The 21,989-nt window shown below is 39.8% G+C and overlaps 1 protein-coding gene across 8 annotated transcripts in view; it reads right to left on the bottom strand.

Annotated features, from left to right (window-relative positions):
• The window catches only part of TENM1 (teneurin transmembrane protein 1), a 388,748-nt gene that overhangs the window by 179,758 nt on the left and 187,001 nt on the right, over nt 1-21,989 (bottom strand). For 5 of the 8 annotated variants that reach the window (XM_077922107.1, XM_077922113.1, XM_077922110.1 and 2 more), the window contains exons 4-6: nt 16,951-17,191; nt 6,609-6,701; nt 1,513-1,751 (exon numbers count right to left, since the gene is read on the bottom strand). In XM_077922107.1, the coding sequence (XP_077778233.1) occupies nt 1,513-1,751; nt 6,609-6,701; nt 16,951-17,191 (573 nt within the window). The remainder of the gene's footprint in view (nt 1-1,512; nt 1,752-6,608; nt 6,702-16,950; nt 17,192-21,989) is intronic. The other 3 variants (XM_077922111.1, XM_077922112.1, XM_077922114.1) reach the window with 1 other exon arrangement.

Genomic DNA, 21,989 nt, shown 5'->3' with positions numbered 1-21,989 from the left:
AGTCCTGTTCATTTGCCTGAATAGTAGGGATGGCAGGGGCATGCACACAATGTTGCAATGAATGTGGTCTGTTCAGACCATCACATGTCAAGCATGAAAATCTGAAGGTTATAAGGTTGTTTGATTGAATGCATTTAGAAGTGTCCCTTCAATTGGAAGCCTTGCCATATCTCTCCTGAAGAGGAAGCCCCACCTGCAGGTACACTGCAGGCAAATCTTCAGTGCTTCACTCCATCACGATTTTAAGCTCTGGAACCTGAATCTGGACTAAAGCTAAGTGGCAACCAAAGTTAGGACCATTCCTGCAGCCAGTTCCTTATGCACAAATGTAACTTACAAAAGGAGGAATGCAGACTGACTCTTGTTGTCAAATAAACATCCAGTTGATAGAACTTAATATCAGCTCAAGAAACAAAAGAATGCTTCCCTTAACTAGGGGAAATTGGTGAATTTGGAGGAAACCGGAGAACTGCAGCAATGAAAACCAGGGTTTGGCTAAAGCAGACATAGACTGTATCTACAAAGATGAATCATTCTGCACTTGCTGTTTTCCCATGTTTCCCACACTGCATACTGCAGGCGGTCAAATTTCCTAAGTCCAAGGATCATACTCACAATACATTTATTATGGAAAACCCTGATACTGCTTTATGACCTCCATTGTTTTCCCCAATCCCATCCACACATCACAATGCTACCTTCCCTGCAGCCAGGGGAAGGTGGAAAATATTGTTCATGATGCACAGTGGAATTGCATCTTATGTGGAGGTTAGGGTCCAAAGCCAGAATATAAAGCGAAAATTGCATATAGCCTAAATTACCTTAAATTACCTCTCCAGTCTGGGTGCAAGGTGCTGCTACTTGTTGCAGAAATACTTCATTGCATTGAGCTTGATTCCTTTATATGCAATTTTTATGCATAATTTTGCATATAATTAGTTTTATTGGAAGAAACAATACCTATCCAACAGTGGACGAGAAGCTTCAATGCAACCAGGTGCTTGATGGATGAGGATGCCCCGTGTGGGCAAAGCTCTATCAGGTTGGAATTGTGAAATCTCATGTATAAATTCCTCCATCTCTAACCACCATGAAAACACCTGATTTGGTCCCAATTTCTTGTTTTATTTTTTTGCTCCCCACTCCCATTCCTCCTCTTGCCCCATATCTGCCATTTTTATTCTGTAGGTCTACTCTAGTAACTGCTAGTTTGGGCCATATGCATAAATTCTCATCCGTGGAAAGTGAGAGTAATGACAAAGTTTTGGGAGAAGATGAACTGCAGTGCAATCAAACAATGCTGCACATGACAAATACTGGGCAGAATGGAAAATAATGCTGCCTTACATCCCTAGCTGTAATCTTACACAAACTTACTTGTGAGTAAACCTCACTGAACTCAATGGGACTAAATACAGATAGGATTGCGCTGTTGATTGCCCTGCATAATACTCATACAAGCAGATTAAGTGAAAAAAATATAAGAGCACCAAAATGAAACACAAAGCTTACCAATGACATATGCAAGCAGCAAAGCCAGTGTGACTGTAATAGCTGTTGCACTCAAGGCAGTACACTTCCAGTTGCAGCATCTGTAAGGTTTGTTAAAAGAGAAAGCTGGTCTAGAAAAAGTACTTCTAGGAAGTGGCCTGGGAGGCGGCGAATAAACAGTATTGGAAGTTAAAGGGTAATTCTGACTGGCGGCACTGAAGATAGCTGACGAGCCAGATCCATGCTTAAATAGGAAATGCCTAGGGAAAGAAGACAGAGAAGCATGTTGTAAAAGCAAAATTAATGTCTGCACAAGAAAGAACACACCCTGTGGTTTAAATACCCTTTGCCTACATGAAATACATGTGCACTAGAACAGCCTTCACAAGCTTGGTGCCTTCTATGTGTTGTTGAACTACAACTCCCATCAGCTCCAGTCAGCATGACCAATGGGCAGGGATGGTGGGTATTGTAGTCCTACAATATCTGAGGACACCAGACTGAAGAAGACTGATCTAGAGTAGGTGCCATTGTAAACAACACAATCCTAGACATGCATACTCAGAAGTAAGTCCTACTGTGTTCCTAGGTAAATATGTTTAGGATAGCAGTATAAAATGCTCCTTTTGGCCTCAGCATGCAGTTTTCAATAAACATAAGCTGGAATCCATGCAATATTAGTGTGTCTTTTCCAGACTGTATCTGACCACAACACAGCACATGCATGATCTCAAGCTGTGCAGGATTCATCATTGTAGGAATTTTGAAAAGGCAGTATCAGAGTTCATAGGATTCCTAGATATACACAAACAGAAGGGACAAAATGTCACAAAGACCTTTGATGATAAGAATCTGAAGAGTGCTGTTTATTCTGCCCATGCCACCGTTTCTCAATGATGTGTTTTAAAACATGAGAATGAATTTTCACAAATAACAGATTTGGGGGCAAGTAGCATTTATGAAGCAGATGCCCCCAGCCTTCCCAGGTATGAAAAGGGGCAAAACATTAAGTGTTCCAATTGCATATGAAATTTTGTTGTGTTTTCCTGCAAAACTCTATTCAACACAGTTACAGCCTGATCCTAATCCTTTGGATGGTAAATGAACACATTCTCAGAGTGGGTTTGGACTTTTCACCAAAGTTCCTCCAGCTGCTAGCTTGGCATCTTCCACAGTTGGCTGCCAGGTCACTTGTTTGCAATGTCTTAAAGCCCTCTTAGAATGAAACACAGAGACCACAGCACATATGGTAAACTAATTTAATTTTAGACGCATGTATTTCACAATATATTGTAAGGAGTTACACAACAATTGCTATATATGTGTGTATGCATCTATTTCTCTGACACATTACATGCACATACACATCCTACACATGCACACATACACAGGTACAGATAACAGGATAATGGAATCTTGAATGTCTAACCATGTGGAGATGCACTGATTGAAACAATTCATTCTTCCTTGGCCCAGATAAAACTCTGCTGTGGGTAATTCTAGAAACATGTGGGCAAATCCACATGAGGTGAAGCAGAGCCACAGAGCAATGTTCCCAACACTGGTGTCACTGCTGCTTACTTGGACAGGATGGGGGCAAGGCTGGGGCCATATGGATGCATCAACAGGGGTGCTACCACATATCCGACACCTCTATTCGCACACAACCTTGCCACCCCTTGCTGTGATGTGGGTGCCGCAGAGGGTGCCTCTGTGGCTCCACCACTCATTATCCATGCTGCTACTGACAGCCATTTGTCACTACTCATTTGCCTAGATTTTGGAGCATGCCAGAATAACCTGATGCAATCAGTGTTCATTTATATAATATGTATACTATTAGGGCTGCCGCCACCCCCACTCCCCAACAACTATGCCTTCGACTGAGGAATCCACAAAGGCAGTCAACCAAACTGGCAATGGCAAACGTGTCTTTGGAGAATCTGGTGAATGGTTGTCCCAGAACAAATCAAGAGATGGGACCTTATCTCTGACCTTGTGCTGTGCACCAAAGGTATTAAGAAGCAGTAGGAAGTCTCAGGGCAACATCACAAATGAAATCTGCTCCCCTGCTCCCCTCATGTTCAAATTTGTGCTGAGCTTCAGAGATGCTTGGAAGCAGCAAGAGGCTTCAGTGGATCCAAGTAAAACTGAAGCTGAGCCTTAATGTGACCTCAAGTTAGACTCTGTCCCAATACCTCTGTACATGAGATGTGGAGGGTTGTTGGAGACCACCCAAAAAAAGAAAAAAGAAAAAAATTGCTCTCTCAAAAGTGTTGACAGAATTTATGGATTCATGCCAAGGAAGGAAATACTTGAAGCTTCTCCCAGCACTTTATTTCTCTGCTAGGAAAAGCTTCACATATGCAATCTAATTGTGTCATGCTGCACTTAAAAGTCAAGAGTAGTGGAAGAAAAAAGGGTATAAAATTAAAAATATGTGTGTGTGTACACACAAACACACACACATTTTATATACAAATAATATAACTAATTTGTATTTTTTTAGCCCTAGGCAACAGCTATATATTATTTATGTTTATTGGTGTGTCCTTGGGATAATGGGGATAGAAATGGCAGGGGATCACACACAGAAGTTCAAGTTTGCCAAAGCATTTGCTTTCTGGAGTTAGTCTGTTTATTCAGCTGCTTCGGCTACCAATAAAAATCAAAAAATCGCTATACACATGTATATAGATAATCATAAGAGACTATATACTGCTATCTCCTGGGGCGAAGAGCATTAACCAAATTATATTACTATTTGATGAGCAGCAGATTAAAATGAAAAACTGTAACCAAAACATTTGAATATGCAATGGTGCCCAAAGCTTCCTGGCATATTTGGGTGTATCTCCTGATTTGGACAACACATTACACATTTTAATAACTAACTAATAAAATAACTAATTTTAATAACTCAGTAATTGGCTAAAAACAACGCAGTGAACGGACTGGTTTTAGGCTGACTTGACAGCCTAGATGAGTTAATGTTGACAAAGTACAATGCACTTTCTAAGTAAGAAGGGTTGATCTTACCCTTCATTCTGCATATATTTATCCTTCTTTCATGTGGTGCCAAATTTGACATGTGGTGATGATGTGCCTATATTAATAAAGGAAATATTAAATGGGGGGAAGTGTGTGATGCATCTGTTGGAGGTCAGCAACCTTTCTAGGCCCATGAGCATTTGGAGTCTTAAGTGAGTCTTATGAGTATCACCTGCTCTAGGCACTTCAGAAGAATAAACATTGAAAGCCACAGAAGACTGAAAGAGGAAGTGGGGAAGAGAGACACTTTTGCAGGTTCCTTCTTCAGCTCAATTTATTTTTCAGGGGGGGGAGAGAATGTATTTACCTACCTCATTGCCAAATGAGGTAGTGGTGGGAGGTACAAAGGTTTCATGGGTGTAAGACGATGGCCTCAAGGGTACCATTGCATCCATAGGTACCACACTGGTGACCTGTGATCTAGGTGCATCAGTGTTTGGTTGGAGACCATGAGTTCATACCAAACTTCAGGTGTTTAGATTTGGGGGACAGGGGTGAATGGCGTTAATATTGCAAAAGATTCATTTATCCATATTTTTATCAATTGGTTCATAAGGCCAGGAAAAGATAAAGATATGGCTGGGCCAGGAGAAAAAAACCTGACATAGACATTGCATCAAATTTGTTTCCTGTTCCTCTTGAACATGGTAGCTAATCTGTGGGCCTCTAGTCTAGCCCCCTGCAGGAATCTCAGCTAAAGCATCCATCACAGATGACCATCCAACCTCTCCTTAAAAACTTCCAAAAGAGTCCATCACCTCTCAATGGAGTCCATTCCACTGTCCAACATGAAAAGCCAAACCATGGGAGTTCACATGCTCATGCTAAGCACTGGGGTTTATGGAAGCTGGGAGTCTAACATCTGGGGGCCACATGTTCCATGTTCCTGAGTTAATGTGACAAGTCATATTTTTTAGAATGTGGCTCCAAGGCAGTGGCTGCAGTTCATCAGATCATCACATCTTACATTGGAGCTTCCCTTGTTCCCTTATTACTCAATGGAATAGGGGAAAGAACCATCATATAGCTTAGGGCCTCTGTAACAGTAAATGAGAAACATGTATTTGTAAGTTGAATTATTGTCCAATATTCTCAGATTGCACATCTAGATCTAGACCACCTTGCTGGTTTTTCAGAGCCCTTAGACTTCCAAAATCGGTCTATGTGTACTAGGCACATACAATCCAGAATTCTAGCCTAGAATAATCTTGAATATAGTTTGGGGTTCTTAACACAGTCCTACTGGTTTCTCCCTTTGTAAAAATAAATATCTAAGGGATACATAGATGTTGATGGAAAGATTTGTGTTGGTTTCAGGGTTGGATAAAGAAAATTCTTAAGCATTGTGGCTCATTTACCTAAGATTTCCATCCCTACTGTTCAGGAATGGATGAGAGTATCAACTTCAGTTTGTCATTTTTCCAGTGTTCACTTAAAATTGTTTCATTTCCATATCAGTTTCAGATTATTATTAAAATCCTCATGAAAATTCATCAGCATTTAAGTGTGTATTTTTTATAAGAATTGTTTCTAACAGCATGCATTTTTGTCAGTTAATCTTTACTAATATATGCATTTTTACAGACACTTTTGCTTATTATATGCATTTCTGTATATCTTTTTTTGGTTGGAGTACCGCTTCACAAAATTTGATGAAGTGAAAATTTTGAAGGATAATTAAGGATACTTTTTACAAACAACTGTTTCTAATATAATGCATTTTTGTAGGTTAATCTTTACTAATATATGTATTTTGAAGGATAATTAAGCTTTAGTTTGCATGTTGTTTCAAGAAGTGCAAATTATGTAGTTTCCATTTTAAAAAGCAAAGCAAACTTCTTTCCCCTCCCCTACAATAGTTGAAAGTTGTTTACAAAATCACACAAAGTAGTCAGTGAGACCATGTGGTGAACCTTATCCCCAAACATGTTGCTATCAAACTGTACATCTTTCCCTTCTGATTTGAATGCTCTTTCCTTTATCTTGTGGGCAGAAGTCCTAGGCCCTTTATGTATAAAGTAGCAAAATGCTATATAGGGAAGGCTTTTGCAAAAAGAGGGTCTTACATTTCACTTGGCACGAGGGAAGAGACATGGTCCTCCTGATTTCTGGTGGAAGGCAATTCCACAGCCGAGGGCCAGCAAATCCCCCACTGACTTCTGTGGGATCAGGATCAGGACCACAATGTGGAATAAGGAAAAAGGATATAATAAATTCTTGTTGGTCTTTTTTTTCCCATTCACATTATTCTTTTTTTATTAAAAAATGCTTTAACAGTTTCTGGATAGAAAATGGCAAAACTGTTTTAATTCCCCATTTTCCTTTTAAACAGAAAACCTATTGGATTGTTGAACATTAACATGAATGGCTTGACATGCACAGCACAGATTACTTTCTGCGATGCACAGCTCAGAGAGATCATTAGAGTACAAAAGAGGCAACAAAATGGTAAACTCAAATCTGTTATTAAGGCTATCACAATATATAGCTTGCAATAATTATGTTGATTCATTGCTGAATGGTAGTTCAAACACAAAAAAGAGTAGTACTAAAATGACTTGAGAAAGCATGTCGATCTAGAATTAATTTTGATGGATATCTTTTAAAATATAGATTGTCAAATGTGCAGTTAAGAAATTAAATATGTATGATTTCATATGTATTATTTTTTAAGGAACTGTAAGATGACTATAAAACTGCATCTCCTAATTACTGGAAATAACCTATTAGAGAGCTCTTGGTTTATTATAGTGCAGATATTCTATTGTAAAGAAAATGTAAGCTATTCTCAAAATTTCTTAAACATATTGGTGTTGTAAGTTCTTTTGCTAGACCAGCCATGGCAAATGAAAGATGTTAGGGCTTATCCACACTTCCTCTTGTCCTGCTGCTTTTCCCCGAGGAAAACCACTCTTTAGCACTCAATCAGAGCAAATGGCAAGAGCGGGTTTTCCCTGGGAAGGAGTGGGGCAAGGGGAAAACCGCTTGGACCTGTACGTAGAAAGCATGGGTCCAGCAAAAGAATTGCTCAGATCCATGCTTTCTAGGCACAGGACAAGTGGAAGTGTAGACAAGCCCTTGGAGCCCACCCATGCCAGGCAAAGATGACAACAGAATCCAGGAAAAGAGAAATAACATATCGTCACACGTACAAACCTTTTAACAAAACATAATTGGCATAAAATCTCCATTAGGGAACAAGTACCACATCAAAATATTGGTCTATCTGGTTCAGTATTGTCCATGTGGACCAGCAGCAACTTTCCAGAACTTTCAGACAAGGGATATTCCCAACCCAACCTAGAGATTTCAGGGATTGAACCTGGGGTCTTCTGCATTCAAAGCAGAGGCTCTACCACTGAACTAAAGCCCTTCCCACAGATATCTGTGCCAACAAAATCTCATGCAACTGATTTCTAACAGCAGCCTAAAACATAGAACTGATCTGGTCCAATTGGTTCTCATGAATGTGCCTTTCTGACTAAACGGAAATTCTGAAATCTATGCATATAGCGACAAGCCTGTGGTTTAATAGCACAGCGAAATGGTGCTTCAATTTTTATTCCGTTTAAGCCTGATAACAGCCCTGTTTACTTGGAAGGTAGTGGCTTTGCTTCTAGACATGCCTTTGTGCTGGATTACACATCTAAAATCACCCAATGCATCTAAAAAAATGTTAGGACACTTTTTATAACCTCCAACCCAAAAAAGAAAGGAAAAATGGATTATGAATGCATAAGAAACACACAAACGGACTCTTACATAGTATTGGCTAGCAGCATTAAAACAATGACAGTGTGCTGCAATGAGCAACGATGCAGTGTGGTGTAGCAGTTAGAGTGTCAGACTATGTTCTTAGAGACAAGGGTTCAAATACCCACTCTTCCATAAAGCTCAGTGTGTATACACACAACGAGCCAAACCTGGAAGTGACTTAGAAAAATTATAAGGACATCACTGAAACATCACTAAAAGGTGGAACGGGGGCAGAATGGGGGTGGAGTGGAGCAGGGTGTTTGCAGGTTTTTTCAATGGGTTTCAGTTATATGTGATTTCACCAATGTACATGGTGCCTTGGCTCATAACCCCCATGTAAATGGGGCCTGCCTGTATATGTGAGAAATAACTGAAGAAATAAATTTATGTGAAGTGACTGACAAATACATATAACTTTTACTTCATCCTGTTTTGTAGTCAAGACATTTGAATCTTTTTTCATATATATAAAAAAACCCACCACCATTTGGCAGTGAAAAACCAGTAGAGGGGCTGTCAAAATGCGTTTCTATTCCTCATTGTGCCTTTTCAAAATGTGATGTGCCACAAGTGAGGTTAGAATTATTATTTAATTAGACAGAAAATGGCATGTATAAGAGGCATGCCAGAAAAACAGATATCAAGCCAAAAGGATTTGAAAAATGAAACAGCATTTCATTATTATTTTTTGGGGTTGTTGTTTCACTGTAATAAAGAAGATAAAAAAGAACACTGGAGAAACGACTCATTAACCAAGTGTCACGTTGGTCTGATAAGTGTCTTCGAATCTTCCGGTTCAGGAAATCTTTTCAAGTCTTCTGACTTATGCAGTTCTGTAGGTTGCCACATTTTTTACAGAGAGTAAGATGTACCCCTCATTCCACTCCACAGGTGGGGAGCCTGTGGCCCTCCAAATTCCATTGGACTCCAGCTCCCATCAGTCAGCATAGCCACTGGCCCAGGACTTAAGAGTCCAACAATATCAGGAAGACTGCAAGTTCCCCATCACCAACCGGGGTACATATAATCCTTCAACAAGCTAAACATGCTTCAGGTGTTTTGAATTACAACTTTCAGAAGCCCCATCAAGCATAGACAAATGTCAGGAATGATGGTAGTTGTAGTCCACACGACCTGGAGGCACCAGGTTCACTCATATGAACTTGAATGATCTTGAGTGCTTTTCGCATTATCAAAGACAATCCTGGGCACCAAGACAGACAACAAAACTCAAAAGTTGCATTGATGAAGTTTTATTGTATGTTGGATTTGAATGCTGCTATTCTGCTCTGCTGTTTTCCTAAGTGTGATTGTACATAATTTTATATAATTATATTGATTCATGTTGGACGTCACCCTAATAGCTTTGCTGAAGGGCAGCCTATTGAAATAAGAAAACCTTTTTTAAAAATCAACAGTCCATAAAGGTACTGCTCAAGACACAAAACAATAAAAGGAGCTGCACACCCACAAAAAGTGTTCTGTTGGGGAGCAGATCACAACACTATAATGCTGCGTCCCTATGATTAAGCATGGAAGCAAAATCACACACACAAAATCAACAGACAAATTGAAACCACGTAGACAGAAAACCTATTCGCCTCCCCCCCAAATTCTATATATACTGAAAGAATACCAAACAAATCCAAGACACTTAAATCACATGATTCCACTCACACAGAAACAATGAGATGGTGTCTACATTGTGGTGGTGGCTGAATACATACAAGATTACACCTTTGTACTTCGTATTAATTAAATGCTCCCCCTCCCCTGTTCTGCAGTCACAGTCATTAATGCCAGTTAGCATCCCCACTTCACCAATAAAGCCTGAGGAAAATCCATAGTTTAACTGCTCTAATTATAGGTACAGCAGGTTAATTAAGAAAGAAGGAAGTATACTCTGTGCATGTGAAAAAAATAATCAGAATCCCCCATTGGGAAGGATAGCAGCACCCTGGCAAAAATATGAGAAATCCACTCTACAGCAATTTGGAGCACGACTGTCTGTGTGGCTGTCTCTGTTTTATGGAACATCATCCACGTTGAGATACATCAGGCGCCCAGAATTCATACTTTCAGAAACAAATGAAGCCATTTTGTTCTGAAAAGTGTTACCAACTTTTTTAAAGGTCTCAGCCTTGGGTGTTTATTTGTAAAAAATATATTGAGTTGTTGGTGTTGTAGTTGTTGTTGTTCGTATTATTTTACAACCAATTTTAGTTCATTTTATTGCATGATTCCTAACCACATGAAGACCTGTGTGAAAGGCATTCCAGTATCAAGAACAGCAGATGAAGGAATAACAAGGACTGTAGCTGACAGATGTGATCCAGAATCCCCTTGGCCTACTATGCCAGATGGATCTCCATAAAGACATGGGGCTTATTATAATTCTCAATGGAGAAAGCCTTGTTATGTGTTAGAATTTAGAGGAGCCTGTGGGAGGCAGGGGGAACCCAACTTAGCTAGGATGGGCCCAGCTTATTTAGCTATTATCTCGGGGGTCTCAGTATTCAGTCTTTTACTTATGATAGTTCCTTACTATTTAAGTTTTTTAGTTGTATTAGCAGTTTTTTAGTTGTATTAACAGAAAACAATGGAAGTATTCCACTCCATGTGGAGAAAACTTCCTTCTCCGACTTTGCCTGTGGCAGCTCATCTGAAATGGCGTGGAAACAAAGTGATACAGCTGGCTACCTGAAACTGATAGTGTTGAACTGTTAGCCAACATCTAGCCAGTAGCTTGAGGCACTCCTCCCCAGGGCCATAGTCATGAAGATTTTTAAGTATGGAGGAGGGACCTCAGGCCCAAACTCCCTCTGTGAGTCTCCTAGTCTCTCCATCTTGTTCTTAGGCCTCTTCCTAGGCCGCAACTGATTTCCTGGTCATGCTTCTCACAGGCCTTGCTCTGAATCACATGCCTATCTGGAATGTGTCCTTGAAATGGAATGTACCTCTTGCTTGTGTAAAGGTGTACAGAAATGTCTGCCTTTTGTGTAGCCTGGAATGTAGCCTACTACGTTAAGTTTAGAGTGGCATTAATTTTTTCAACCATATTCTCTTGCCTCTGGCCCTGCCCACCATTAGAATGTCCTCCCGGAAGATTCCTCATGAGGCAATGTAGCTCAAAAGGTTTCCACACCCTTGGCTCAAAGTCTCCTTGTTTTAAAAGCAGAATGTTACTTTCTATGAACCTGGATGACTCCCAGATTGAGCTGAGCTGGGTGGGAATCTGATCCAACAGATACAGTGGTACCTCGGGTTACAAACACTTCAGGTTACAGACGCTTCAGTTACAGACTCCACTAACCCAGAAATATTACCTCGGGTTAAGAACTTTGCTTCAGGATGAGAACAGAAATCGTGTGCTGGCGGCGTGGCAGCAGCGGGTGGTCCCATTAGCTAAAGTGGTGTCTCAGGTTAAGAACAGTTTCAGGTTAAGAATGGACCTCAAGAACGAATTAAGTTCGTAACCCGAGGTACCACTGTAATTGGTTGAATAGTTCCTGTTCATTAAGTCTTGCTCATTTAGAGAAAATTATATGTATATCTACTCAGAAAAAAGGCCCATTCTGTTCAAAGGGCTTACTCCCTGCTAAGTGCATTTAAGACTGCAGCCTTAATCGTGACACAAATACAATGTAAGAGACAATAAACTTGCAGACTTGAAAATTGCTGCCAAGCGTCTGTTGTGAGACAGGTGAGGTAGCAAATATATCTTTGAGAGAAAGAAATGTTTATTTTGAGAGGCAGCAATATTAGAAGGCTTGCATTGGAGACCTCTGTCTGTTAGTAATAAAAAAATAAACAAAATTGTCACTGGGGTGTGGACAAAGTAGAATATTTCCCTTCCCCAAATCCCAGCACAAACAAAAATGAAAGCCTTCCCTGCACAAAGCACATGTCAGGTAGAAGAGTGCACTCTTTCTCCTGGGATACTAGTTTTCTGTGTGGATGGATATTTTTAGATGGAAGAACATTTAAATTGTTGAAGTCCAAGAAGAGGACTGCTGCTTGACAGTGCTGTAAAGCTGACCTTGGGATGGGTTGCAGCCTGATTAGGATGGCAAGATGAAAAAGGCACAGGGCTCCTGTACCTTTAATAGCAAGCTATACCTGATGAAATTCCAGTTCTATAAAACCCTTAAAGGTGTAGAAGTCATGTTCCCTTTTCATCTGACCACCATAGGCCTGACCTGCTGTCTGTTTACTCAGAGGCAACTCCTACTGATTTGTGCCCCATTCCACTCCATTTATTTGTCTACTCAAACTTTTTGGTTTAATTTTGTAGTCAGAAGTACAGTGGTGCCCCGCAAGACGAATGCCTCGCAAAACGAAAAACCCGCTAGACGAAAGGGTTTTCCGTTTTTCGATGCGCTTCGCAAGACGATTTTCCCTATGGGCTTGCTTCGCAAGACGGAAACGTCTTGCGAGTCTTGCGATTTTTTTCCGCTCCCCCCCTTTTTCTAAGCCGCTAAGCCGCTAATAGCCTTTTAGCCGCTAAGCCGCTAATAGTCTTTTAGCCGCTAAGCCGCTAAGCCTTTAATAGCCGCTAAGCCGCTAATAGCGCTAATCCGCTAATAGGGTTGCTTCGCAAGACGAAAAAACCGCTAGACGAAGAGACTCGCGGAACGGATTATTTTCGTCTTGCAAGGCACCACTGTAACTCTTGCCATCTTCACTAGGAATTGTGCCCTTGTAAAAAAGTTTAGGACTGCAACCTTACATTGCAGCCTTTGTTGCATAAAAGGAAGAATTTCATCAGGTGTTGTTTCCCATGCTACATCAGTAATTAAGTAATTAAGGCTGCAATCCTAACCTCATTTACCTAGGAATTAAATTTGACTGACTTCTGAATTGACACGGTTAGGATTCTGCTGTAATGCACCTATGGCTTATTCCCAAGTAAATTCACATAGGATTATAGCCTCAAATATTTTAACAAACTATTTGGGTGTAGGTTAATTGAACAGGAACTGATTTACAGTGATATGGATTTGTGGTGAAAATTAATTAAAACATTTTTATTTGAGGTGATTTGGAAATGGAATTAATTGGCTTGCCTTTTTGAAATTTACATGTTAGTAATTATTTCTAAATTTGAATATATACTTATAAATTAGCATGTGGCATTTTTAATGAAAATTGTGTTCTCGTTTATCTTCTTTTTCAGCGGTGCATGTCCCCTATTTCCGGGGATGCATAAGTGGCAACGCTGTTTCTTAAATAAACTTTTCTACTCCTGCGACTTTCTGGATCATGACTTGAAAGTACATTATTCTATAACATGTTATCTAACCTGCTTTCGCCTCTCAGTCCTGGCTGAGCTGCAGAAATACTCTGTATTCAATAAACAAAGCAAAACAAAGATAAAGAGTGTGTATTTAAGCGACTTAAACAAACTTGAAATGAACAGAGAACAGGAAAGCATGCTCTGTTGAGTCGTTGAAGTTTTAAGGATCCTATAAAAACAATAAGCACATAGAGCTATGGCTGTCAAAGATAATGACAGTACATGACCCTGTAAATCATCAGTCCTGAACAATTAGAGCAAAGTGTCCATAAAAGCTGAGAATCATAATTATTTTTAGTGAGAGAAAAGGGAACAAGCCATGGGTTGGCAACATGTGTGAGTGCTTTATCATGATGGAGAGGGAGACATAATAAATTCATCTAAGGTGAAAATAAGAAATTGCCTCTAAAAGGGGCCTCTTAACCTTTTTAATGTTATCCTAGCTCTGCTATCCTTTCCCACAAATTGCTGCCTCTCTTTCACCACTCTGAAAGCACTAGTTTTTAATAATAGGGTGCTGTTAGATTGTGCATGTAAACTAGGAATTTACCCTACTTAAACCAGAGGTTACAATCCTAGACCCATTTTGGCTGGAAGAGTGGTATGATACTGCTTTAAATGTATAGTGCAGATGGGGCCTGAGCGAAATTATGTGTAACTAAAAAAGCTTTGTAATTTTCCTTTGTCCCCCCACACCATTATTCAGTTATTTTTCTGTATCTATTCTTAGATGGGGCACACAAATAAAACAGGATAGCCACTTTTACTCTGGCTGTTCCTGACTAAAAACATCCCTGTACAGAGTCAGATGCAGACTTTGGCTTCTCTGCTTGTCTTGGCCAGCAAAGGACTCTAAAAACTCTCTGGCAACTACAGTTCTCCTCTGCCCTTGAGCGCCTTCTTGCTCAGCAGTTCACCCCTAGTTCTGCTAAGTTCTTACAGTTCTGCTAAGTGATTCACTGTTGGTTCCTTCTCAGTTTAGAAGAATATCACAGGACAAGCCCCAACTCTTTCTTCAGGGCCTACAGGTTCCTTCCCCTTCCTTCAGGTAAATGGTGAGAGTAGCACTCATCCAAGAAAGGAAAATGAGCAGACCCCAAACTATTTCCATCGGGGAACAACTTTGTTGAGGCCTTACTTACTTACTTACTTATTTTAGCATTTCTGCACTGCTGCAGAAGTAGTCTGAAAGGTTAGCAATACCAAATTGCCAATGCAACCTAACAACACAGAACATAATCAATACAATATTTACTGCATTTGCCTTAATATACATAAAGGCAGAATACCTTCTTTTGAATTCAACCTTTTGAAATTGGGTGCACCTCCAACATAATGAATTCAAAAGAAGATATTCTGCCTTTATGTGGTAATTTGAGTGCATGTTGTCCCTGACATTGCCTGCAAGTGAGTAATAAAAATATACTCGTGCTAAGGCATCTAATCCCTCCACCCATTTTTCAAGCTACACACTACCAGCTTTCCAACTACTTCCCCTCCCTTCAAAGCCACAAAAACAAAAAAAATGTATTGGGCATGGTGGGAAATTAAGAAAGTGGCTAGACTCACTTTGCCTGTGGCCATTGCAGCCAAGTAAGGCCACTAACAGGGGAAATGACACATCAGAGGACACTTTGCCCAGCTCCCCCCCCCCACCCCCACAATCCTGCAGCTGGTCCTGCTTAGATTGTAAACACTTCAGAATAGGAACATGACCTTGGTCCAACCACTGTCCCTCAGCCTAACCTACCTAAGAGAGCTTTTTCCTGGACCAAATACAATGGGGGATAACTATGCATGAGCTCCTTGCAAGATACATCTACAGTATATATTTACATATCATGTACAGATAGGGCTATTGATAATGATGACTGCGACAACGGTTTGATTTTCTTGTTAGAATCCTCAGAACTGAAGCATGAGGTAGAAATATAGGAAATAGGAATAAATATAACCATTTGTAGGAAGAATTGTCCAGTCCTGAAAGCTGTTACAAACCGCTGTGGTTTTAAGAATTAGAATGAGATTTTGAAGGATATAAGCACTCAACATGTGCATTCTGAATTATCTCTGGTTATTATAGGGGGAGATGAATTAATGCCTCTAAATCTACTTTGAGATTACAAATGTTCCAAATAAAATAAAATAAAAGAATCGGCTTAAACCTATTAGATAGATTTCAGTATTATTATACAAGAAAGATTTAGCACAGTGATACATCTGCCATCAAAATGCGTCTGGTTTGATTGTAAAAGAATTTTGTTCCCTTTCATGTAACTTTGAGAAAAGCGGGGGCGGGGGGGGGGAGCAATGCACTGGTGTTTCCTCTTCTGCCATCAGATCATTTGCTGGAAATAAACTGAGAAATAAGGCTGTTTTCTCTACAGTGGCGAAGAAGAAATGCCATATATAAAGTAGCCCCAGGCTACAGTGCTGTTTAAGCAGAGTCTGCACTGCCGTTCTTTGGAATAATACGATAGGTCATTTAGGGTAACTGTTATGGACAAATAACTGGTATCCACCAATATACCACTTTCCTCTGTAGTGTTCATAGTTCATTGGCTGGCCCAGGACCAGTTACCCCACAGGATTGTGGTGGTGAAGACAAACAGGTGGGGGCAGAGACAGAGATACAACTCTGTATGCTGCCTTAATCTCCTGGAAGAAAAGGTGTTACGGGAAAGAATGATTTTCCAGTGTATGAATTTCCCTTCCCTCTTCTCTTTGTCATTGCCAGAAGATGAGATTAAACACTTCTCTCTGTGTTTTTAAGCATCCCTGTGACATCTTAACTCAAGTAACTGTGGTTGGTTTAAACTATGGTTTGATAACAAGCTAGGATCTAAAACCATGGTTTGATCCTGGATTCTTCTCAGTAACAACCTCAGTTCCCAGAGTTTGGGCATCATAGGAAACTATGGTTTGTCAAAAAGTGACACTGGAAGCTTCGACGTTTTTCCTCTGGCATGCAAAAAAGCGGGAGGGGATGCAAGAGCCTAAGGTTTATGTGGGTTCATTCATGATGCATTTCCCATTAAACCAAAATTGGTTGATGACTAGATGACAAAAAATTACACGTCAGTATATAAGAAAACCTACATTTAATACCTGATCCCCAATATTAAGCTACTTTTTCTTTGCTTTATTTATTTAGTACATTTGAATTCTGTTCCATTACTTTTATTCAATAATGTTTGATTTATTTTTAGCATTTCTAACAAATATTTGATATTCTTTTCTGCAAACTGCTTAGAGTTCTTTTCTGATTAAATGGCTTATAAATCCTGTTAAATGAATAGTTTCACATACACTTTATTTTTAGGTCATAGATATGTGCATTGTAGGTTTGTACCTACCTGGTTTCTAGTGGTATATTACTATTCAGGACCCAACTGTTATGGAGATGCACTGCGTCCTGCGTACTGGTTGGAGGGGGCGGAGCAGCTGGGCTAGGTTGGCTGCGGGTCGTCATTGACCTTCCCTGGAAAGAGTCAGCTGTTGAAAGCGGCTTCCTGCTGCAGGTACATGTGTGGGGCGGTGGTGGAGGTGGCGGCAGTGGTCTGAACGTGAACTGGTTTCGTGGGCTTCCTGGCATTTCTAAATGTGGAGAGACATCAAGGGGAGGGGAGGGAAAGAGAGAGAAACAAGAGAGCCAGTTATTATTTTGAGCAACAACAGAAGAATAAAGAGTTCCCATGCCTAATAGGATTACAGCATTTGTCATAGAGAACGTTGCGATCAATCTGTCTTGGAAATGTAATTTTAACTTATGAGTTCACGAAATGCATGCATACAAAATGGAGAACATCCACTGATTTGAATCTGTATGAAATGCAGTCAATATAAAAGTTAGTGAAGTGACTTATGCAATTTCTCCTAGGCTTTCTATTTGGTTTTTTTGGGGGGAGGTGTTTTTTAATAAAGACAAAGAGTCGTAGGCTGAGAGTGTGTTACAGCTCGGATGCCATGTGATTTCATCAGCTGCATTTCGGAACATAGCGATGAAAGGAACTGTAATGTTTTAGAAATAAACGTCTTTCATGCAAAATCGAAACAGGAGAAACCATCCAATTCATCTATCACATTCATATAATATAAACCATGGGTAGGCAAACTAAGGCCCGAGGGCCAGATCTGGCCCAATCGCCTTCTAAATCCAGCCTGCGGACGGTCTGGGAATCAGCGTGTTTTTACAAGAGTAGAATGTGTCCTTTTATTTAAACTGCATCTCTGGGTTATTTGTGGGGCAAAGAAATTCGTTCATTTCGCCCCCAAAAATATAGTCTAGATCTGAGGGACAGTGGACCAGCCCCCTGCTTAAAAAGTTTGCTGACCCCTGACTTATAAACTCTTTCAGTAACTAGTAGTCTGTTCCATGGAATAAGGTCATAAACAGTTCTGAAATTGTGTTAGTCCAACTGTGGTGTCTAGCAAACATGCCTGCAAAAGAATCAATGGCTAAGAGAAAGGGATTGAGAAGGATATTCACTGAAAAGGAAGTGAGTAACAAGGTAATAGTTTCTTGTGCTAAACTACTGTGAATGGATTTCTGTTAAATAAGCCGTGAATATTAATACAGTGGTACCTCACAAGACGAATGCCTCACAAGACAAAAAACTCGCTAGACGAAAGGGTTTTTTGATTTTTGAGCTGCTTCGCAAGACGAATTTCCCCTATGGGCTTGCTTCGCAAGACGGAAACGTCTTGCAAGTTTGTTTCCTTTTTCTTAACACCGTTAATACAGTTGCGACTTGACTTCGAGGAGCAACTCATAGAACACGGTGTGGTAGCCTTTTTTGAGGTTTTTAAAGACTTTGGTGATTTTTGAAGCTTTTCCAAAACTTTCCCGACACCGTGCTTCGCAAGGCGAAAAAAATCGCAAGATGACAAAACTCGCGGAACGAATTAATTTCGTCTTGCGAGGCACCACTGTACATATATTTGGCCATGGGGTCACGAAGAGTCGGACATGACTAAACGACTAAACAACAACAACAAAATATTAGCAAAGCTCAGTAATTAGTTTAACTTGAAGCATCCACAGCTACCTCAAAAGAAGAAGTGTTGTTTTTATTTTTTATCATTATTCACTTCATTTCTATACCGCTTTATATTTTTAAGGAAAAAAATCTCAAAATGGTTTACAACCTACATTAAAACATCAAAGCAAGCAAGAACAAAGCATCACAGAAGAAAGTCAAACTTAAAATATACATTCAAGGCAACTAACAGAAAATTTAAATCTTATCTCAAAGATTTCAAAACAAAACATTACAAAGGAGGTCAACTACAAAATCTATATAACATTTCAAAAGAAGACATTACTAAAGGAAGTCAAATATAAAATGCACATTTAAAACAGCATAATTAGCAAGAGACTAAAGTATTCACAAGTGCAGAACATATCAGCTGCTGTTGCTGCCAATCCTGCCGATGGTGGTTCATGGCAGGCAGCAGCTATGGAAGCTCAGGCTCAATGACCTGGGTCTGCAATAAGGGACACCCAATATGGATCTCTGGCCTCTTCAACAACCTCTGCTTCTGTAGCTGGAGTCAATCATTGCCCCCACTCCCAGGCCAGGTGGGGAAAGGTCTGTGTAGTCTTCAAGGACTCACAGCCAAGAAAATAAAAAAAATATTTAAGATACAAGTCTGAAAATCAAGGTGGGAGTTCACAAACTGATCTGTCTAAGAAGACTCCTAGAATGCTTCATGGGTCCCCCACTTGCCACCAAGTGTGGCTTTCCTCAGTTTATCAGCTCTTTTCCATTTATATTTTGTGAGACCAAAAGCTAAATGAACGGGGCAAGGCAAGAATAGTTAGTGCATAGCCCCAGGAAGTTGCTCAGAAGGAATGTGGTCCTCTAGTTGGGAAAGAGATGCTGCTCCTTAAATCTCTACATTTGCTTCCTGAATCAAGCACAAATTCATTGCACTTACCCTCAAAGTCTTCTATGGCCACTTCTCCCTTATGTCTCTGTTGATACATCCTGATACACCACTACCTGTGATCTGTGCTTCTCCTTTTCCAACATCCATCCTTAATCATCCAAAGCTCTTCTGATCCCTGAAATTACTCCACCTTCTCTCACCTGCTGGTCAGCTTGCTTGGAACTGCCTCCCAGAAGACTTAAGTGATTCCACCACTTTATTTTCTCTAAATTCCCCCCTAAACAGAAATACCCTTTCAGTGAAGTTTTTGGCACAATACCTATGCCTCACTAAAACCGAGTCCCCATTTGCACTATACATTTAAAGCAGCACCATACCACTTTAATAATACTGGGAACTGTTATGGTGCTGAGAGTTGTTGAGATACCTGTATGCCCCACAGAGAGCAACATTTCCCAGAGTATCCTGGGAAGAGAGGTTAATTCTTAAACTAATCTGAGAACTGTAGCTCTCTGAGGGGAGTGACTAATTGTCATTGCAAGAATCACAGCCAAAATGTCATTGATGACTTGCAAGGCAAATATCAATACTATCAAATCCAATTATTTATTATCATTGATGTGCAACATAAATAGATGCAGCATGCTTTAATTCTGTTTTACTATCATGTATGGAGATGGTGTCAATACAAAATATGCAAGCAAGATCCATCCAACTTTCATGACCAATCTATGGCAGGATTAAAGTAATACATTATTGCCATACGACAATTAGGAAGTAACTCTTTTTGTTCTCAATTTGATGTTCAGTTTCATTTTCACCCATCTCAATTACGTATCAAAAGCATTAGGTAGAGAAACAGGGAATGGGTACAGCTCAGAAGAAAACTCTTTTGCTAAGTTAAAACCACTCATCCATCTAATTTGGATATAGGGGTTATGATATATTGGAGAGAAGGGTTATATTTTAGCTGTACAACATAGTAGGGTGAATCCCTGGTTCCTCCAGGTAGGGTTAGGAAACACGGCTATTTGAGACCCTGCTACACTATTGACATTTCAGCTACAATCCTGAGTCTGTGGTTTTAAACTCTGGTTATGTTTTGCTCCCTTACTCACCAGATTGCTAATTCAACTCTGATTAGAGGACCCAATTAACACTGGCACATTGACTAGAAACTGACTAAGAAAACATGACGGTTGATTGGATGACCAAATTAAGAACATACAAAATCTTGAATACCAACAAACGCTTTCTGCATGGGAAACGGGCCATTATATTCACTCTCCTATTACTCCCAAGTTCATCTATGTGAATCATCCAGAATGTGAAGTAAGGAATTTTACAGATGTCATTAAATATATATAGTTCTCTATAGTTAAAAAAAAAGACAAAAAGAAGAGGCTCTAATTAAAACATGTCTTAAAGATAAAAAGCCCTCAAAAGAATCAAAGTGCATATACTGTGTGCATCTCTGTAAGTGCATTCACCACATTCAAATTTTCAAATAAAATCAAATAGCTAGATTTATCTCCAGTGATTATGCTGGATGCAGGCACACATTACAATATACTATGGTTCACTGTGACAAAAATAAGGATAGACCCTCCCATTGCCATTCTTCCTCTGGTTTGAATGTGAGAAAATTAACCACATTTTAAAGTTACAGCTGACCCCTAAAAATGGTTAATCTTAACTATGTTTGGTTGACACCAAAGATGGAAGTAAAAGCTTCCAAATTTTTCCTTGAAGGATGTGATTGTGGGAGTAAAGAATGAGTACATGAATCTTACAAATGTACTTAGAGGAAACTAGGCTTGTTGCCATCACAATAATCTATGGCTTAGTGCAATGTCCAAATACAGGCATGATTTAGAACAGAGATGGGAGACTTGCGGCCCTCCAGATATTGTTGGACTCCCAACGCCCATTAGCCTCAGACAGCACAGCCAAGGGTCAGAGATGATGGGAGTTGTAGCCCAATATCATCTGGAGCGCTAGAGGTTCCCCATCCCTTAAGCACATTACTTTCTCTCAGCTATAATTAACAAGAATCCTTTTCCCACACATATATTCCTAACCATGTCAGTGAAAATAAAAATAGTAGTCTCAAGGTTAAATGCTGTTTTTGTTGGTTTTTACTGGCAAATGGACTCAGATTAATTCCATCTCAGATAAATTGGGAGGCGAGACATCTCAACATCTCACCCTAAATTAATTAGTATGGGCTTTCAAAACATAAGCAGATATTTGATGGGAGGGAAAGTAATATAAAAATGAAGTTTTCAATGCTACAGAAAGTTTTGTCTTTTCAATTATCTATTAAAGATGGGGTTTTTTTTGTTTTTGTAAAGACAACTACACAAGTGTGAAATGCAATTTGATTTTTGTTGTAAAAGCTTAATAAAATACTATGGCATTCCCTAGCCACTGCTAATTGCAATTACGTAACAATTTCAAATGCTGTCCATGAACTGATTCCTGCTTTGCCTTAACTGCTTTG

Source organism: Podarcis muralis, chromosome Z (genome assembly GCF_964188315.1).
Source record: "Podarcis muralis chromosome Z, rPodMur119.hap1.1, whole genome shotgun sequence".
Lineage (NCBI taxonomy): Eukaryota > Metazoa > Chordata > Lepidosauria > Squamata > Lacertidae > Podarcis > Podarcis muralis.
The sequence above is the reverse complement of the archived record's forward strand: the minus strand, read 5'-3'. Positions and strand labels throughout refer to the sequence as shown.